Raw genomic sequence first — 16,956 nt, 5'->3', positions numbered from 1 at the left:
ACTAAAAAGTTTCTTCTTCTTTTTCATTTCTGAAACAAAGCAAAGTAAGTAAGCAGCAGTAAGCAATAGGCTCTAATTATAGTTACTTGAAGCTATCAAAACACAATTTTGCCAGATTTACTACAGCAAATAGCTAACTGTTGAAAGTTGCATCCTCTTATTAGTAAAAAAAGCCTATATGTCTACCCATGTAATGTCACACATTATGTCTGCGTCACAACACAATATCAGTAGATCAGTAAGTATACCTAAGCTCCAAACTTTCTTATTAATAACTGGTGCACTATAAATTCTTAGAAGAATACTAAATTCTTCAAACCTTGTTTGTTGATTTTTTTAATTAAATAAGGCTGGGTTGCATCATCTTACTTAATTAATTTTCACAAACGTCAAAAATCTGTCAACGTTTAAGTTATGGTCAAAGTTAGGTGGTTAGCCTAAGACGACTCCACGTCTCATCCAGCATAGTAAATTGTATAGCAGTCCTTTTTTCTATTGAGTAGAGATACGATGATTTCGAAGCTCTTCATTCACACATTTGCTATTCGTCAGTTTCTATGCTTTTACCGCTGTTAATCACTAATTACGCGTCCGAGTTAAGTCTCACGTCAATGCGCTACTAATCAATCAATATGTTAATGAGTCAGAAAGAACGTCGGCGACAGAGGATCTAAGTTAAGCTCAAATTACTAAGAATCCGATGCGTTGACTTTAATAGAAGTGACTTAGTCAATGATACTAGGTTTTTTTATAAATAACATAATAATATCCGAGAACTCTTTAATGAATACTTATTGAATGCGAATCTTTCGCTTGAACTGTGAATAAGATAATTTAAACTGTATACGTGTTAAGTTTTAAAGATAACAGAAGTTACTTTCTTTGAAAACGTCTCCCTGAAAGTAAGTACTTATTGTTTTTCGTACCGGGGTCTGGGTAAGTATGCATGCTTGTCCTTCTTACATCAGACTTTATTTGACAGCAATCACACTCTCTACAGATCCTATCTATTTATCTATTCATACATTACGTCTTAATGTCAAAATAGTTAATGTAATGGTTACGTAAATAACAATAAAATTACAACTCAAATATGTCAAATTACCGGTCAGCTAAAGACTTGTCACCTGCTCTGACCACATCCATTTTAATATCAATCTCGCGACAAAAAATTAATCCATGCAAAAAAGGATAGACCGTATGACAGGTGCACTTTCTCCAATCTTTTAATTAAAGTGGGCGTTAATATATTACTTAATAACTGGGTGTTACGTACACGTAACTGAACCAGAAGTATTATTGGAGTACTTCTACAGCCCACATGTCGCCCTCAAAACATTGGAGAAGGGAAATTTGTAGAGCCATAATTTACCGTGATTGACCATAAAATCTGGTTTTCATTAGTGCTTTTCCAGTGCGTAATCCACATTTAGTTATAATGGAAAGAATAGTACGAAAATTAGGCTTATGTACAAACTGCTTATTTTGTTATTGTACGAGTAGCTTATTGTAATAGTACGTTGGTACCTACTCGTTGTGATTTTTTTAAATTTTATCATCACTGAGTATAAAATCTCTATAAAAGTCTGCAAGAGGTTTTTCTTCATCGTTTTTTAGACTAAATAAAGGTTTTTTTCTTCTTTCATTCATACTTACATTATCGCAAAGTTGCACTTATTTTATGTGCCATCATGCGTACACTGTTGCTTTAGTGTGACTTTATCACTTTTTTTATTAATATGTGTTTTAATAAATAGGGATTTTCATAAACAGACATGTTAACCTCCGTTACTGTTTACACAAAACTAAAACAAAAACTATACTTTCGTAGCACACCTATAAAATACTGCACATTTCAGTTCATCTTTTTGCGTCAGCGACCAGTTGCCAACCCTGCCCATAGCCTCCAGCACCAGATGCCTTCAGATGATTGCTATGGCCAGTCATAAAGCTGTATTGAGGTTACATATGAGGACACTCACACACTATGATAATAATTAATTTCTGCAAGCCACGCCTCGGGCGCGACGTTTACTGTTTACATTGGGCATTTAATCGCACCAGTAATTATGTGTATAATTGCTGGGATATGATATTGATAGGTTATCACGAGTATTGGCATTTTAAATTATTACAATGTACTTAACTTGTACAAATTAAATAAAGATGGGATATTCTAACTTTGAAATAGAACTTGATAGAATGGAAGCTTGGGTTAAAATAGGTTTTATCTGATTTAGTACTAACATCATTTCGTATACAAAAATATGTTTATTATGTGAATGACTTGAAGAGCGACGCGTCTCGCACGCTTCCCAAAAGCAGTTTATATTTTTATGAGCGATGTTTTTTATGAGTTTATTTCATCATGGCAGACAATATTAATCATCCGTTTATCGTCAAATTTAATTGAAAATGAATCATATTTCATATTAATACCTATTTCCATTACTTTAGACAAGAGCGATCTTAATTGAAAATGTAATTAACACTAGATGTGTGCGCACATTTTTAACTATGATTAATTTCATAACCAAATTAGGACGTATCATAAAACCCAACTTCAAACTAGTTGCTAAATAGTAGAATTATTTTTGTGAGCACTAATTGAAGAAATAATTAATAGTCTAAAGCTAAACAAGTGTTAACAAATCGATTTATTTTTTCTATGATTAAATTATTTCAGCTTTTGCTCAAGCTAATAAAACATGTTTATATTGCCACATTCATCACTTGCAACAATAGTTTATATCATATTAACCTTTTTAATTCAATTAATGAAGCTTTAACATTATTATAGCAGAAGCTATCAAAATCAATTAATGCCTTTATAAGATCAATGGTGAACTTTATAACAGAGATAGTAGAGTATCAATACAGTCTTGCCAAAAATCTGAGCAAAAGTCGAATAAAAAGAAATGAATAGCGTTCTAGCACAGTCTACACAAAAAATCTTCAACAGAGAAAATGTTCAAAAACCACCATCATTACAACAGTACAAATCCTATACGGCGCTGTAACTAACTGTAAAGCCATTTTCGATGTCGAATGCAAATACATTTTCGTCGTCAACAGTACTAGCGGTATTGTCGCGAACGTGACCACCTACGTAAAGATCTCTAGTCTAGACACTGAGATAACACTATTCAGGATTATAGTCGGATTGGCACGCCATAACTCGCCCGGGCGTGCGACATCGGTATCGCTTTGGTAATTTAATTTAAGGACTGGCTTTTACATTGTTCAGTCTGATAGTTTGGAGACGGTTTCTCTATCAAGCGTTGTACGTTTTTATCGCTTGTTACTCGGGGTAATGTCAAGTATTAAGTCAAGAAAGATAGATTTCGATAAGAGTCGAGAAAGACTCATCCGAGTAAGACAAAATCTCAATATACCTACGACTGTAAGAAGTGTCTACCTACCTATGCTATGTCAGCCAATGAGTGCTTGGGAACAGCTAGCCAAAATTGAACTATCAAATAAGACTTTCACAAGTACAGAGTTCTCCATTCACATAAAAAAAAAATCACAGATTATTATTACAAACTCCTCCAAAACTTATACGGCAAAGATCCTTAAAATATGACAACCGCTCCGCCTTCAGTTACAGTGGGTTGGAAGAAGGCCTATTTACTGCCCAAAACCAACTACAAATTACGTCACGAGACATAACAAAAATCTATAACTCTGACGAGCTGTACGAGTACTGTTATAACAATACGACAACATCCATGCCCCATACTTTACGCGTACGTGCCGCATCCTTGCCCGTAATCAAACGTCAATACATCATGCTAATGCCGGGCACGTCACCGCAAATCCAGATCTCCATTGCAAATGAAACAGGCCGAACCTGGCTAATGGCACTCGATAAATTACGATTAGTGTTGCCAGGTGGACGGGATTTGGCAGGATTATCCCGAATTTTTTAAGTCCTCACGACTCCTGACACAGTTAAAAGGTCCCCCAAAAACAACATCATTTTATTTAAAAAAAAAATAAACATTATTTGATCTATTCCATTCCATTTTCAGATTTTTGTCAGTGTTGATTTATGTAACGGTGCTATTCCCACCTCTCGTTCCCACTTTGCAACTCCTGTGTAGCTTGACCGCCAATAAAAAGTCAATCAGTAAAGGTGAAGTCTCGGGGAAAATTTATTCATGTAGACATTTCTATAGGTAGCAGACGATGTATAACAATAATGTTCAATACACATTTACCTACATTTACTTTATTGTATTCTAGTTTCTCAGTCCCAAAATCCCACTTTGATCATTCGAATTGGCAACCCTAATTACAAGCGACCCGTTGCCAGTTTTGTTATCTCCGCGCGTTTCTGTATAGAATTTCATAGAGATTATACTTTGAATACCTAATGCGAGTTCCGTTCAGAATTCTCGACATTATCTTGGGAGGTTTTGTTAGGTTCGGTGAAATCACGTGGATAAATAAGACCGAAAATTAAAGTGGGAACATATTTCCCACTTCACTGATGTTCAAATCATCGATTCGTACTTGAGCTTAGCGCGATGGAAATAAATCTGTACGTAACTTTTAAGATTACACGAATGCCTTCTTCGAGAAAGATGCACTTGCCTATTTGTTTTAACGTTTATTTTATCAAGTTTACACCATACCTGCTTATTAAATGTAGACACGCCTTAACTACTATTTAATTTAATATCAGAAGTGAAACTTTATGCGCTCTCATAACTTCTGTGCGGTGTTAACAGCGCAAGTTTACGACGATGCTAAAACCCATGAGCCTATGAACTTGCGAAACGCCCCGGTTCTGCCCGCGGTGCAATTAACTGTTGCAATTTGGCGCGTGCTCTCAGATTTTATGAGATATGGTTAATTATATCGAACCTCCATAACTTGTGATTGCTCGTAAACCAGCTGATACATTACTTTTTTATTGTCAATAGTAAAATCAATGTGATTATCGTGCAATTATAATCTGAATTAACAGTAAAAGCATGAAGACTAAATTATCTCTATCACAGCAATCAGGGGCTGAATCAAATTAAAAGCAAATCAAGCTTTTTCCTGAGATGTTTGCGTCTAATAAACGTATCTACATATTAAACGAAATCGAAAGTAAACCTGCAAGATGTTTATCAGCCCAAGTATAGTCCGGTGTAGCCACCTGTCCTGCGTCGGCGCAGCTTAGCGTTTATCCTCTTAAAATAGCGTCACATCGTCATACTAGATTATAGTAATTATGTACGTGGCGCGCATAGCTTATGCGCGGCAGCTAAATAAGTTGTGCAGATACGTCTGCGGCTTAAAATTGGTGCAGCAAAAAATGTCCTGTGTTCCCACGTCGTCGAGGCCCGATTCTCACATGAAATCGCAGTCATAAGTGCGCATGCGTGTGGAACAGGCAGCCATTGGTGCGCGTATAAATGTCCACTCTAAAATAGATTGAATTCCACGCGGATTGGCCCATTCGCAGTGTTACAATTTGTAATTGCTGCTAACTCATTCTGAAATGCGGATTCTTTTTATGTAACAGTTTATTTAAGGATGCTGTTTTGGGCTCCATTTTCTTTTATTGATATCAATTGGACTTTTTAAAAATGAGAGCAATTTGGGTATAACATTATGACGCATATTCAACTCGAATTTATAAAGTACCCCTTAGAAGTTTAGGGTCTTTCAAGCTAATGTTACTCGTGACCAATGGTGCGGTGGGAGTAAGGATACTTAGTTCTTCTTAATTATAATAGCATAATATCTATAAAATCACTAAGCCTAAGTCCACACTGAATTGTAAACAATTTATTCAACCGGAAAATTGGTTCATTTTCCTTTACCAGACGCACTTAAAGTCTCAGCGGTGGAAGTCATAAATAAAATCAAGAACCGTCAGCTGGCGATATATCATAAATACTGAGCCATCTGAACTCCAATCTAAAACATTGTGCGCACAGACAGTAATTTCATATCTTACCAAAGGCAACGACGGGACATGTTTCCTAAAATAGTGATGTGAAATAAATCAATGATCTCGGTTGTCGATACGGTGGGCTCTAAAAAAGTCGGCGGGCGTGTGAATCTGCTGCGACCGCGATCGTATGAGAATATGACACGGAATGTTATCGACTAGGTATTTGAATTATGTCTCAGCCAACGTACAGTTTAGCAACACTTTAGGCCCGATCTTTGTAAACATCGAGATTTATGAATAAAATTTTCATTGCGTCTGCATTGAATGGCGATTTGCGTCGTTTATTTACATTTACCGCGTAATGTTGTTACGCGCTTTTTGCTTGTTACTAGACGACTCAACTATTGAATATTTCCGTTTTTGTTTAGTGCGCGATTGTGCTCTAATTTATTACTTATTTCGTAGGATTGCGAAGGACCGGCTTCGTGACGAAGAATTGCTGCCTATAGAAACGGTGGTTTTTGTTGTGCGCTTTATCGATACACAGTGGCAATAGCGATGGTGCAATCTCCGCTCTGGTCTAGCTAGACCCATTGTTATTGGGTTCACGATATTTTTGGCAACGTACTCAGTGTTTCGTAATTTCATATTAATGATCAAATCGAGCGGTAAAGCAATTAAAATCAGCATGATAAGTAGGTATAAATTACATCTGTAGACTTGAGCCGTCGACAATGACAAAATTTGATTGAAATAGCTTTCCTAGAAAAAGGCGTCAGTTCATTCACAACACAATACTATCAGAAATTCAGATTCTGATTCAAGGCTACATTTTGTTTTTAACCGGAATAACATTTAGGCATTACTCGTCTACTTATAAGTAGATAAACAAACATAGATTAAAATCATCCTACTTAATACATTTGTAGGTAAATAGAGCACCTCATCACAACGTGGGTTGGGTAAAGCGCGTCAGTGCGTGAAGCGGAACGCACTGGATTGGTCAGTGCCGGTTCAGCCAAGCATACTGAAAACGTGCGTTTTGCAGCGGAGCGTGACGCGTGTAGTATCAATGGAGTGTTGCCATATATCACATAGCGTGTGAATGCGTGAAGCGGATCGTGATCTGCATCATCCAGTAGCAATATTTCATGATAGGACATCAAAACTGTAACGTCTTATGTAGTTTATAATAGGAGCTATTTCACAACAACGTAAAGCTGATGTACCTACAAGTGTAGAAGTGCTCATAAAACCATGGGTTTCACGAAACTGACGCCCGTATTCACAAACGATGCTTGCTTATGTGACACAGCAAATCGAATGCACAGTGTTGAATAGAGCTCTGTGATTGGTTCGTGTGTCATCCTGTGTTTCCACGCGCACTGTGAGACCTCGTAGTAATGTTTGTGGATACGGGCGTGAACATTTTTGATGCCAATTTAGGCGCAATTCTAGGAAACTTTGCTGCTATGCCAGAATACATATTTATTTATATTAATAGACTCAAAGCATAAAAAGGTAACTTTTCATACTAATATAGCACACCACGGTATTGAGGAAAACAACAAGGCGTAACGCTCCTGGATTGGTCAGTCAGTACACCATTCGTGCACGTTCTACTAAGTAGGTACACATCTACAAATACAAAAAGTATATTTGTCATGTTCCGTGATCGTCACAAAAGCATGAAGAACATACTGTACTCAATATATCACACAAACGTTAAGAGAGCGTGACGAAGACACTGGATTGGTCGACTCCATATACCACCTACATACATTACGATTAGCTTTCATTATAAACTAGCAGCTTATTGTGTATAACTTTAACTTTAACGGTCACAATACGTCAACTTGTCACAAAGAGTATTTCTAAGGCTGGGTTGCACCAGCTTACTTTAACTTTGACAAACGTCAAAAATCTGTCAAACTCCATGCAAAAAACACCGGTTATCGTTAAAGTTAGGTGGTGCAACTCAGCCTCAGAGGTAGATGCTATTTCGCTACAAAAAAATTAAAGTCTCATGTGCTATACTGTACTTTCCTCAATGCCGTATCCAGCGAATGAAAATGAATGAAATAAAATCTTTGTAGAGATGACGAACACGTAAAGCTAAGCACTGTCTCATCTTATGTAAATGGACATAAATGTGAGTTTACAAGATAAAATTATACTTTTATGCTGTTGTATGTACATACAAAAACTCCTCATAAAGCGTCGCACGCGCATCCATGCGAAAGTGGCGCCGCCTATTACAGCCGTGGAAGTCGGTTTTAACCACTCGGATGATTTATGACGATACTATTACGCGATTTACACACCTTTTAGGTCAAGTCAAGAGTTAGTTAAGTATCATATTCTACTAGCAATATGTTCATGTCCAATTTGTAAAATCGTACCCGTCGTAGGTATTTCATTTGGGTGAACGATAGGTGAAATAATATTTCAGCACTAAAAAACTATTGGAGTTTTTAGTACATAGTAATAAAATTACTTCAAGGCAGCTTCATTCATATTTTACAATTAAAATCCTGAAAGGAAATTATAGGTACATAAATTAATTATTAGGTGCATCTTAAGTACCTTTAAGTTCACTTAGGGCAGTATAAAATAATTAATAAATGCCATATTATTCAGCATGAAATCGGCGTGCAGAATCGCCTCATTCGTATTCACACCTCGAACGCTTATTGGCTGATAAATTATCCAATATATAGTTGCACGCTAAATTCACGATATTATTTGAACGCGACGATAGGCGGTCTACATACTGAATCCGATTATAGTTATTTATTAACGTTATCTTTACATAACAAACCAGTTAGGTTAGCGTGAAACTTGGAGAGGCGCGGTAACGAATAAGCGTTCCAAAATGATAATATATCACATGAGGCGGCGTCTTGATGGTTCTCATTGGTCACGGTGTTTGCATTAACATACAGCGGCGAGCTGGCTCCGCCTACGCGGTACGTCACGTGGTTCTGAAGCGCAATTAACAATAATTAGTGTGTCGTGACTGCCCCCGCGATGCGCGAGCGCAGAGGCCATAACACACATTGATCAATGCATGGCCGACGGAGCTCACCGGAAGCGGTCCTAACCCAGTAAGCTACCTTGTGTAACTCAGTTCTAAGCACGTCGTATTAATATAAACATTGTCATACTAATCCCAGGGCTGCTGACTAAGGGCTAGTTCCCACGGCTATCCAGTTTTGCGGGATCCAGTGATGCAGGATCAGAATGTTTGACATTCGAATTACAAATTCGAACAGTGTGCTTACCACGAGTTTAAGTTAGGTGTGCTCGCTAGCAAGTGCGTCAAAAATTCTTGAAAGTAGCCACTAGGGTCGCTGTACAATCTGTCATACATTTAATGTCATTTTTTTACGCAGTCGCTAGCGAACACACCTAATGTAAACTCATGGTAAGCTCACTGATTGTTTTTTTTTTTTGCAATAAACTGCAAATGTTCATGTGAACGTTAATATTAAAAACGTAAACTACTAAACTGGACCCTGCAAAAAAAACGGGATGTCTCCATGGGAACAAGCCCTAATTGATGCATACTTACTGACCTACTTTATTCGGATAAGTAGTAAACATTTCCATGATTACACGCAAGCCGTCTTTGCAGCGTCCTCGATGCCGTTATCTCATCGGAATGTCTAATTCGTTTCTTGATCAAAACAGATTCTTTAAACTTCTTAACACATTCGGCACGCCTTTCTAACGCTTCAGATCATTGGTCAACTTTAATGAATCTGGGAGGTAGAGAACTATTATATTTATTTAATGGGATTGATACTGAGATGTATGGCTCGCTGTCTATTTCACTCTGATATCTTTTTCGTCTTCGAAACGACCATTTAGAAAATATGTTATACGACCAGACAAAAATCGTTTTTATTATGACTATTCCTTCTTTTCGTTTCCACCTCCTGCAACTCCTGTGTAGCCAGGATCAGTCATTGACCGCCAATAAAAACCCAACCAGTGAAAGTCAAGTTTGTCCCGGGAGAAAGTTGGCTGTCATTGGACCCGCAACGAAATTAATCAGAAGAACATAGGAGGAGTTCAAATTAAGGTTCGACTCTCCAGTGCAAAGCGGATGACAAGTGACAAAACAAAGCAAAGTCTGTCCTTATAAACTGAAAACTAATTTGTTACGAACGGGTAGAATGCATTTCACACTAAAAATTACCATCATATCATCATAGTTAAATTGCTATTTACTTCACTTATTTATAAGTATCACTATCCAGCGCATCACTTACAAAGATTAGCCTCAATTTCTCTAATAAATTTCGCATTCCCTAAGCGCATATTAATAGCAAAATCGTGAGCTACCTTCGTTAGGGGACTACTGTAATTTGTTTACATACTGTACGAGTTAAAGCGATTCCGATCTCACACGAGAGCGTGTACAATGTACATGGTCCACATTACGCCTCTTTATGGACCAAAAGCACGATACACGGGATATATTAACAACTACTCCCTCACGAACTAGAGCGGAGTCAAGTGAGTTTTCAATGTGAAGTTGAAATAAAGACAGACAAAGTAGACCTATTTAAAATGCCTATTTTGCGTGCCTAGGCAAGGCAGAAAAGTTGACAACTTTTCTGATGTTTCGAATGTCAAATGACGGTGGTGATTGCATACCATTACTAGACCCATAATCTCGTTTATAATATATACCATAAGGTTTTTATATTTTACAGCTTAAAATGGGTTCTACAGACAGTACAACACAACTGTGTTCAAATAGGTACAATTTTGCAACAAAAGTATACTATCTGATGTGCTGTTGGACTGTACTTGACCCCTGCCCAAGGCAAAGCCTGTAACTGGTGGCTGATAGACCCGCAAAATGATAAAACCCTGCAGGCCTACCACGTCTTAAAGGAGCAATATTTCAAGTGTTTTGTTTCAGTAATAGACTTTTACGTAAAAGCATCCTCTCAAGATGGATGACACCATTCATAATGCATATCTGGATCTGGACACTTGCATCCCAGTGGCTTCAGGCGGGATGCAAAGCTAATCCGATAGGCCCGCCCGATTCTGTAGCTAGTAACTATTTAGTACTCAATAGTGCAGGAGCTAAACTTTTTAGTGAAAATAAAAATGGTCGTAAAGTCTATTTGGACGTAACTTTATAAGCGAGAAGTTTTATTTTCAGTAGTGCGATTCGCATCTATGCACCTGTGACCTATTAGTAGCTTAACATCCAACTTGGACTCCAAGAAATTTTCTTCATTGTGATTATAAGAAGAGTAAGAACTCAAACTAGGACTTATTGAATTTTTCTTTTCTTTCCCTAGGCCTTTTTTTAGCTTTTCCACGAATAGGTGCTTATTGCTGGAGACTGACGCTAGCCGCTTCCCGAACGTCGAACGCTTCTTAATAAACTGGGTTGGAAAGACAAACGAATAAATATCTTTATGAATAAGTGTGCATTCATAAAGTCCCTGATTGCTGGAGGGTCGCGCTAACTAATCATAGCGCGGACTCACGACCCGCCCAAATACGGCGCGGACGCGCGGCGGCGCCCGAAGGATTTATGCTCGCTGCTTTTGGAGCAAATTAGCAGCGTGTCGATGCGGCGTGAGCGGACAAATCCGAGGATACTAGATAAGGAAGATTTAAAACTGGCCAGTAAAGTAGTTCTAACTGTCTAGGACTGGAAGAATTTCCAAGATGAAGTCAAAAATTCTGTACGTTTTCGTGTAGGTAGGTACGACCATTATGTCGTCGTGGAGCATGCCATAGCATGCTTCTGATTCTCAACCATTAACATCTTTGGTCTAGTAGGCATTGCTTCATTGACGAGAATTAGAATTTTAACTTCTACAAGACGCATCAAAAACTTAATTGGAATAGAATTCTTTGCTTTTACTGTAGGGACATCACTTTTATTCTGGTACTCTAACATTGACTTTCACATATTTCACAATCCAAAAGATAAACTTCAAAAGCTTCATCATCATTATGTGATTTATGAATTGTCGTCCAAAAGATAATGCTTACTGCCACATCAATCTTAACATCTGGAGCGAGTTCTACCGTCTTACTCGCAGTAAAAAACGTGACTCGAAATTAAAATACAATCGATCATTCTAAGTTGTAATAAAATCGTAATATAGTTAACGTTAGGGCAGTATCTTTGCATCGCTCGCGCATGCCAACAATAAGCGTGACGTACGTGGGTGATGCGCACTACGATCAATCACTCGAATGAAGTTGTCCAATTTATCGTGCACGATTATTGCTTATTATTTTTGTAATCACTGCGTAGGCTTCGGAACGATCGAGGAGACAATACAATCCATTCACACCTCTTCGAAATCGTGCTTGAAATGTACTACTGCTTTGTATACACATTAGTCTGTCAAGCGACTGACAAATTATAAATTAACACCGAATTAAAGCTGAAGCATTGAGAGGGAAACCATAAAATTGATTTACAGGTTTTGATACAGGACCTAATGAGCCAGTGTCAGGCATTGTTCATCAAAACACGCAAAACCTAGAACTTCAGAACGAAAACTTATTTCTAACAGTTTAACATATCGAGATAAAATAGATATCTTTCTAGAAAGAGATTTTTCTAGATATTTCTACGCCTTTCAGCACTAAACGTTCGTTCAACGAAAAACAAGATTTCATACTTACCACGCAAATTGCTTGTGATGTATCTCATTATGACTTCGTTATTTTACTTGTACAGCTTATTATAAAGATAAGTTAGAGAGTGGAGACTATCAATTCGAAAAGTGAAACCTTGATAACCAAACTTGGCTTTTTGTATATTATAAAAACATCCGTCGATATGGAAAGCGGTGATGTTATATTATTTAAACTGGACGTAACAGGAGATTAAAGACCAAAACAGGAAAGCTGAGCTACAGTAGACATACCTGTTTTAGGATATTAGCAATTTGCTGGCAAACGGTATTTATGGTGTAATGAAACAGCCGATAAAGCGGCGTTAATAATTAAATCGGATACATCGCTGATTCGGCGACTGTAGTGATGTTCTAGTACTAGACTTTGTGCAGTAGCTACGTAGGTATGATTTTCGTGTAACTTTCGAGAACAACTCATTTAACGCCCCTTTTACTTTCATCGTCATGTTTTCCTGCAATAAGGAGGTATTTGTCTACACTTAGAAGCTTCTTTAAGGGGCTCATACATAAGCATTCCCTTCTTAGGTTCAGTAGCATGTAGCCAAATTTTTGAAGTGCCATTTTGTTTTCACCGATCTTTCGAATTCACAATATTAAAACTATAAGCCTGACCTCAGAATGTTTAGTAAGAAGTTTGGCAACAACTCATCAGATTAGGATTCGACAATAAACAAATCTCCCTTTCGACAATGCCTCGTCACCGCACTAGTAGCTGCTCTAGTTTCGGTGTCGCAAGGCAGTGGGCGTGCGTTCTGCGTGGGCGCACCACCCCCGCTGTCGGCGCGTCATTTCGCAACCGATTTTAGGACGCTGTCAAGGTTGCAGGAAGCTAGACTGGACACGCCTAGGTGCTAAGATGGCTGATCTGACAGGTCATTTGTCACGCTCCACGGTTTGGAGAATGAAGAGTTATTGCCGGCTTGTGGAAATTGTGCAATAAGTTCTTACCTACTTAGTCCTAAATGGAGGATTACTACATTATAACGAGGTTTCAATTCTGGCACCCACAAATCTTATTGGAAGGCTTAGTTGTAAAATAGCCGGTAATGTTATTGGAAGACATAAGGATTTATGAATCCACCATTTCAGTTGATAAAGCAGTGGTTACAGTGTATCTTTTCCTTGTTCCAGGTCGGTGGCGCACGAGCCCGATGAGCGCGTGCGCGGCGGCCGCCATGCGTGAAAAGCACGCGGCGCCGCGCCGCCTCGCCTCCCCCCCGCTCTCGCCGCGCCGCCCCAGCCCCCTCGGCTCCCCGCGCGCGGACGAGCCCCTCGACCTGCGCGTCACCCACAAGCGCCCCCAGCGCCTCGAAGATGAAAACTGCAACCTCATCATCCCCTCGCCACCGCCTCACCCGACGCACCCAGCTCACCCCGCTCACCCAGCACTTCTTCAGTTCTGTAGACGATTGCCTCTCGCCTTACCAGCATCGTTCGGGCGATACCCGTTCCTCCCCGCAGCCGCTGCCACACTCCTCGCTCCGGGAGCCCCTCGACCGCCGCCCATACCCCCCAACCCTGGCGCCCCGCGCGCTAGAGACCGATACACCTGCTCGTACTGCGGCAAAGCGTTCCCCCGAAGCGCAAACCTGACCCGACATCTGCGGACGCACACGGGTGAACAACCCTACCGCTGTAAATACTGCGAGAGATCCTTCTCGATATCCTCGAATCTTCAGCGGCACGTGCGGAACATCCATAATAAGGAGAGGCCTTTTCGGTGTCGTCACTGCGACCGCTGCTTCGGGCAGCAGACTAATTTGGACAGGCACCTGAAGAAGCACGAGGCGGAGAACGGCGACGATGGCCGCCGACGGTCGCCGGACGAGACGTACTTCGAGGAGATCAGGTCGTTTATGGGGCGGGTGGCGCCGGCAGCCCGCCGCGCCGCCGCCGCCGCCGCCACGGCAGCGGACCATACCTGATACAGAACACGACACGACATTCGCCGTTACAATAATCTGGTCGATGCATCCAAATGACTCTTGTGTATTACGATAATTAATTTTGTGTGTTTATATGAGGGAGAAGTCGAATGCGCCAAAACAAGATTTCTGATGTTGATGTACATTCCAATCTGGAAAAGACATTTTAAGATTATTGTGAACATTTTAGTAGAGACGATTGTAATATTGGTCATATTGACATTAAACTGGTACTCGCAGAAATAATTCCAAATAGGTGTCTATTCTCAATTGTTACCGTAGTTTTCATGAGTAGGCGCGAGCGAGTGTGATGAAGATGTTTTCAGGCCACAAGGCTATTAGTGTGTAGCGTTGTATTATAAATAAAGTGATATGCATCTCATGTACTTAATGTAAATACGGATTATCGATTGAAGAGCTTAGCATACCGAATTCACTACCGATAGTATACAATTAGTTAGTACGATTATATTCCTTGTCATTAAAGACATCGTAGATAAATAAATAAGTGTCCAGAGTGTTCGTATAGATTTAAAATGTATTGATAGTTAAATAGATATTGTGAATGTAAGTACATTGTATTATTTCTTTTTGTAAATTTTGCTTTATTCGATGTAATATAATTAGTATTATTAGTCTGAAAGGAAACGCCGGTTACCAATAAAAATATAACTTGTTGCTTATTGAAGAATATTATAAATATTTTTTTATAAATTGTTGGAGAAGTTTTGCGTAACTACTCGAAACCTTATGTACTACATGTTGCATAAATTATTTTCTTTTTCGTTTTCGGCATCGGTCACAGAGACCCGTACTACGAAACCAAGCTCAAAACGTATGTAAAGATCCAAGCTTTTTGGTTACAACCAATTAAAAGGTCGAATTTAAGCTTGAATATGAATCGAGTTTTGAACGTCGTTTCTGAATACGGGCATGAGTTTTATGTCTGTCGCTGCACCGATGCCTTCATTGTTAAGTTTCAAAATATTACGCAGATTATATGTATTTTATCGTATGTTTTGAGATTGTAAATTAGAATTTTAATTCAGATAAGAGATTATTCTGCATAATGATGTAATCATGCACTCCAAATTACTAAATTTAAGATAATGTTTAAAACTGTGATTTTTTAATTAATTTATTACTGGGCTTCAATTGGATCCTTCGACATGTTTGATTTTAAAAGTCTCTCAAAGATTTATGTTTATCCTAACGTTCCTTTAAGTATAGATAGATCTCTATAATTGTTACGAGTATAAAGTTTACTATGCTTTCCATTGAATGACTATGATGTATAGACAGACAACATTGTAAAAGATTAAAAAGTATGATAAATATTGTGAGAGAAGTGAAATAGGTTTTTATATTTAGGTGCCTATTTATTACTAATCTTCTAAGTTTCACAACACTTAATTTCAGAGTCAATGTTACCTTAAATATTACTTGCCATGCCCCAGGCTTTTTGTGATGTCCTTTTCGTAGTATGTAAACAGTGATCTACAAAATCTATTACCATAAGATATTACATTTCTTTACAAAAGAATCTTAAAGATCTTAAACGTTACGCTTCATTTTTCTGGAGAAGAAAGCAGTTTTTCAGTTTCAAATACTTCACAAAACATTCCATGATAAGAAAACTCAATAGTGAGCTTAATTTAAAACTGAACTTTCCTTATAAAACTAGTGAGTAAAATGTGAGATTACACTTCACACGTCTCATCCACTTATTTTAAAACTCCATCTGCAAATACATACTTCAAAAAGGACAAACCTCCAACTTTTTGTTCACTCGTACCAAAACGCACACGAGATGCTATTTAACTTAACATTAATAGAAAATAGAGATTATTACCTTATCGTTTTGTACTTTTGATACTTATTAGTCGTTCAAAGGTCACCGATTACCTTGTCAAAATGAAATAAATAACAATAAATTGAGCTTGTATTTATATTTTTACTATTTCTTCCTAAACCTTTTTGCCAGAAGAACATAATGTTAGTGGTGGCAGACGTCAACCAACCAACTGTTAGGTTTTCCGATAAGTAAATTCTCAATAAAAGAAGTAGACTATTCTATGGCATGAATGATGGCAGTTTATTTATTTACCATCAACTGTCTGATAAGATCTTTAAGTATGCCGAAGTTACATGCAAATTACCCTAGCTGGATTAAAACCAGCAGCAGTAGGTACGAGTGCGGAAGCAACCGCCTCGGTTAGACATTGTCCAAATTGGATGGAACTGGTCACCTACGCTCCATTTAAAAGACGCCAATTTGACTCCATATCGCAGTTCATATCGACATCAAAACATGAGTCAATATTGAAACCTCCAAACCAACACGAAGCCGTCAAGGAATCTCACAATTGGGTTACAGTGGAGTAATTTTTGGCCCATTCAGCCATGTGTGTGATGGGCTATTCAGATATTTTTATTATAATAA

General features: G+C 38.4%; 1 protein-coding gene across 2 annotated transcripts in view; it reads left to right on the top strand.

Annotated features, from left to right (window-relative positions):
* The window catches only part of LOC114352561 (transcription factor hamlet), a 143,176-nt gene extending 126,911 nt beyond the window's left edge, over positions 1-16,265 (top strand). For both annotated transcript variants that reach the window (XM_028304192.1, XM_028304193.1), the window contains one exon: positions 13,720-16,265. In XM_028304192.1, the coding sequence (XP_028159993.1) occupies positions 13,740-14,513 (774 nt within the window). In that variant the 5' untranslated portion in view covers positions 13,720-13,739 and the 3' untranslated portion in view covers positions 14,514-16,265. The remainder of the gene's footprint in view (positions 1-13,719) is intronic.
* Positions 16,266-16,956: the final 691 nt, after the last annotated feature.

Source organism: Ostrinia furnacalis, unplaced genomic scaffold, assembly GCF_004193835.3.
Source record: "Ostrinia furnacalis isolate ACB-3 unplaced genomic scaffold, ASM419383v2 OfSCF1404, whole genome shotgun sequence".
In the NCBI taxonomy this organism is placed as follows: domain Eukaryota; kingdom Metazoa; phylum Arthropoda; class Insecta; order Lepidoptera; family Crambidae; genus Ostrinia; species Ostrinia furnacalis.
This window is presented reverse-complemented; position numbering and strand designations above follow the sequence as displayed.